This window comes from Macrobrachium nipponense, chromosome 9 (assembly GCF_015104395.2).
Source record: "Macrobrachium nipponense isolate FS-2020 chromosome 9, ASM1510439v2, whole genome shotgun sequence".
NCBI classification, from domain to species: Eukaryota; Metazoa; Arthropoda; class Malacostraca; order Decapoda; family Palaemonidae; genus Macrobrachium; species Macrobrachium nipponense.
The window spans coordinates 92,191,086-92,196,085 of NC_061110.1; the positions used below are offsets into that span (position 1 = coordinate 92,191,086).

The window sequence follows — 5,000 nt, forward strand, 5'->3', positions numbered from 1 at the left end:
ACGTAGAAAGGACAAAAGTATTAGAGGGGCCTCAGGTTTCTCTCTGGTGTTCTGTGAAAGATCCTACTAGGACCCATGTCTAAAAATGCTATGGCTTTTTTCGTAAGAGAAGTCATTAAGGAAGCACATTTGCTTTGCCAGGAAGAATGCTTCGGTTTGCTTAAGGTTAATTAAAGCTCACGAAGTGAGAGCAGTAGCTACGTCCTTGGCATTCAGAAAAAATTTAGCCCTCAAGGACATTATAGACTCTACGTTTTGGAGGACAAATTCGGTCTTTGCTTCGCATTACCTCAGAGACGTGAAGACAACTTTTGATAATTGTCAACGTTAGGCCCGTACGTATCCTCAGGTACAGTACTGGGCAAAGGAGTTTCCACCCCATAACCTACTAACATGCTAGGCTATTATTTTAATTAGGTTATAGTGTTTTATGGTTGTCTGAGAAGGTTACTGCCTGCTCAGTTTATGGTGTAGTATTTTGTTATAGTGATTGTGTGTGGTTCAGGTGACTAACTTTCCTAGCATGAATGCCCGTGGTAAATGAGGGCTAGGGTTCTTTGTCAGCAAATTGGTCATGTCCAGTTGTCAGACCCTTGTTATTAGCTTTCTCAACAAACAGGTCACATCCTAGTTGAGAGCTACTAATGTTTAGCAGGCTAAGAGGCAGGACCTACGAAGTCAGCTACCTTAGCAGGTAAGGAACCTAATAGTAATTTTAAAAATTAGTTAATTTTTAAATTATGACGATGTTGCTGTCTATGACCCACCTCCAAATGTGTCAATCAGCTATATATATACCTGCCAGGTAAGTGTCATGCATAGAAATGATATTGTTATGATACAACTAAGTGTTTTATGCATTACTTAACCTGGCAGGTTTATATATAATTAAATTCCCCCCTACCTCCCCTCTGAGGAGACAGGGTTCAGAGAAAAATCTGAGGAAAACGAATGGTTCCGAGCACCACGCCACGGGACGCGGTGGCGATCACCTGAACTACCAGTGTACTAGTGGTTGCCGCGAGTTTTGAAATTCTGCCAGTGCGACAAGAGGATAAGCTATATACAGTGGACCCCCCGTATTCGCGTTCTCCAGATTCGCGGACTCACACATTCGCGGATTTCTCTCGGGAACGTTTCCCTGCATTATTCGCGGAAAATTCACGCATTCGCGGTATTTTTCTATGATAAATATCCACAAATTCCTGGATTTTTTGATGAATTTCATCATAAAATGCACTTTTTGCGATAAAACTATTAAAAAAACCATGTAGGAAAATTTTTAGTGGGTTTTTCTTGAGTTTTACCTAACAAAATAGGCTGTTTTTAGCATTTTTACAGGGGTTCCAAACATTCGCGGGTTCTAACTATTCTGGTACGCATCCCCCGCGAATACGGGGGGGACCACTGTATATACCTGGCAGGTAAGTATGCTTAAAACTTTATTGTATCATAACAATATCATTTTTATATCCTACAACACCAGTTGTTTCCCTTTTCTATATTATTTAGCTGTCTCTTACCCTCTACCAAGGGTGCCAATCAGCTAAGTATATATCTGACAGGAAAGTTCATGTACAAAAATGATATTGTTAAACTACAATAAAGTTTTGTACATACTTACCTGGCAGATATATACGATTAATGGCCCACCCAGACTCCCCTCAGGAGACAGGTGGAAGAGAAAATCTGATTAGAAGATGGGATTGGTTTGGGGGCTTCATACACCGCCACCCAGCGGCGGGTAAGGTAGACCACCTGACCTACCTGTCGCGTGTGCCGCGAGATTTGAAATTCTGTCGGGAACGTCGGAGACTATAGCTAAGTATATATCTGCCAGGTAAGTATGTACAAAACTTTATTGTAGTTTAACAATATCATATTACAGCTCAAACAATATCATAACAGATAACTAAAATCAGTAACAAATTCTGAATATATGTGTTGTAAAATATTTATGTAAATTTACTGAGATTGAAAATGCAGTAACTTTTTTGGATTATACATGTTTTTTCTAATATTTCTTAGCAAAATTACGATTATATAACTGACATACTATAAAAAAGATGAGAACTAAAACCAACAGCAACCCCTGGGTATATTTATGAGAAAATATATAAAAAAGTCATGTTAGAAAGGTACCGTACTACATTCCCCCTTGAAGTCAAGTACACAACTGAATCAAGAGAGCCTAGAATCAGCAAGCTAAAAGTTACCATTAGTAATTTTTTGGGTTATTTAAGTAATGGAACCTCTTTCCCACCCGATTTCTTCAAATCGATGTCTTGTAATATTGATACTCACCAGAAGGTAATCTGTCCAGCACTTAAAACCTTGTATTGTTGCTCATGTGAGAATATCCATCCATTAAGAGTTAAACTACTATTTAAAAAAAAAATTTTTGGTGATATAAACTAGCCATGTGTTTTTAGTTTAATTTTGGGGATGACGGAATATTATTATTCAGGAGATGACCCCTATTTTTATGGAACAAGCCCAAAGGGGCCATTGACTTGAAACTGACTTGAAATTCAAGCTTCCAAGAAGATGGTGTTCTTTCGAAAGAAGTAACGGAAGGTAATGGGAAGTGTTTAGAGCCTTTACTAAATACCTAGGCTGTGAAGTGCAAATTGAAGCAAGATGGAAGTATCATGACACGACCATGCAACAAGTGAATGAACAAACAATAATAAAAAGATCTAGCACAATTGAGTAACTGTGCAGAGGTGTTATGAAATTGCACCAGCCAATACAGAGGGGAAGAGGAATTGGTATGGGTAAGATAGAGTAGTCACTGAAAATGATTTTTAGTAATTTTCAAAGGGTTTTAAAATAGATGGTCTAAATATATGCCATTCAATTTTTCCTTAAAAAAACTTGTGAATTTGCTTTTACTGATAGTTTTAGTCAAATTTCTTATTATTGAGAAGGTTGCTTTTAAACATGTCTGAGTATCTAAGTGAGATAAAGTTTTGTTCTGTGGAGCACTCTATACTTAGAAATAGTATTCCCAAGCAAATGGTTGTTTAAACTTTGTACGCAAAGCTTACTTGGTGGTATAGATGGATGAGGTTGGGGGGAGGGAATACTCCACTAATGTATCGTAACTCAGTGCCTTTAATTAATCTAGTAAGATACACACTTACACCTAAACCTGACAAAACTAACTCAGCCTAGGATACTTGTTCTAGGTCTTAGGGTACTGACAGGAAGCTTTTCTCCTCCTGGACCAGGGAAACGGACAAACCTTATACGTACTCTTTAACCATATTAGAAATGGGTGTGGGGTAGTCCTTTTGCATCCCTATAGTAAATAATTTTCCCATTGTATGGTTTACAACATGATTATTAGTATTATTATTGTATAAAAATGCATATCCCTATTCTGTTATTCTTACAGTAAAGCAATTCTTTTCCTAGATTGTGGAAAAATTTATCTATTTGTTAAAATAAACCCAATCCTATCTATTGTTCTTTGAAAATTTTCACTTTCATTCTTTTGCAGAATGGAAAAGAATGTCTGGAACCCAGGAGTTTGGAAGAAATGGGAAGCACGGGCTTCTGATCCAGAGAGCGGTAGAGAAATAAAATTCAGTTACTCATATATCCCTTCAAATGACTGGAGTAACGTTGGTCCTGTACTCAGTTACGGTACTGAATCGGAAAGTTATGATGAAACATTTGAAAGTAAGTACATACATATATACTACACACACACATTATATATAAATATATATATATATATATATATATATATAATATATATATAGTATATATATATATATATATATATATATATATATATATATATATATATATATATATATATATATACGGTATATAAGTCCCCGGTTACGACAGGGTTCCGTTCTTGAGACGCGTCGTAAGCCGGAACGACGTTTGGAAATATGTCTTAAACTAATAAAAAGTTATAAAAACCTTACTTGTAATCCTTTGGTTACACTACATGTTGTTTCCTGTAGTTTTATGTACAACCTGGAGTTATTTTCATAAATAAATGCTGGTTCTTGAAGGTAAAAACTATTGTAATCCTCTGGTGACACTACATTCTTGAGTTTTATGTACAACCAGGAGTGATTTTGTGTATTTTACGTATCATATAGACTAATTAAAGTAAACGTATCTTTAAATAGGCTTATATATTAGTATCAACAAAACATTTCCTGGCATGAGTCAGAGGCTGCTTAATGAAACGAACACTTCTCTGTCCTATCTGTTCAGAAAATAAACGTTACGTCAATCCCCCGAGACCATTGTTGCCAAGAACTCTCTCTCTCTCTCTCTCTCTCTCTGATCAAATTACACTGGAACCTTGACATACGATTGCCCTAATATACGAATGTTTTGAGATACAACAGAAAAATTTGCAAAAATATATGCTTTGATATACAACGAAATATTTGAGATACGACTTTTACGATGTGATAGTTGTATAGGGCGGCCGGACCGATAAATGCGTTCGAGTCTGTTTTTGTTGGTGCTACATCGTTACCACGTCGTTGTTTAGTTCGTTGTATTTGTGCCTATTTTTCGTGTTATTTTGTCTATTTTATTATTAACCATGGGTCCCAAAGCTAAAGACAAAGCAGGTGATAAGAAAAAACCCAAGAAAATTATTTCGATGGAAGCAAAACATGAAATTATAGTAAAGCATGAACGTGGCGTTCGTATCGTCGATTTGGCAAACGAGTATGGTCGAAATCCTTCTACAATATCCACGATAATCAAGCAGAAGGAAGCTATAAAAACCTTCCAAAGGCATCACCATTACAGTGTTCCCCCCGTATTCGCGGGGGATGCGTACCAGACCCCCCCCCCCCCCCCCCCCCACCCCCCGTGAATAGTTAGAATCCGCGAATGTTTGGAACCCCTATAAAAGCGCTAAAAAACAAGAAAAAAGCCTATTTTGTTAGTTAAAACTTAAGAAAAACCACTAAAAATGTTCATACTTGGTTTTTTTAATGGTTTTTTTTAAAAAA

The 5,000-nt window shown here is 36.7% G+C and overlaps 1 protein-coding gene across 1 annotated transcript in view; it reads left to right on the forward strand.

Annotated features, from left to right (window-relative positions):
* The window catches only part of LOC135218562 (uncharacterized), a 39,154-nt gene that overhangs the window by 10,964 nt on the left and 23,190 nt on the right, over positions 1 to 5,000 (forward strand). The window contains exon 2 of the mRNA XM_064254938.1: positions 3,506 to 3,687. Within this exon, the coding sequence (XP_064111008.1) occupies positions 3,507 to 3,687 (181 nt within the window). The 5' untranslated portion in view covers position 3,506. The remainder of the gene's footprint in view (positions 1 to 3,505; positions 3,688 to 5,000) is intronic.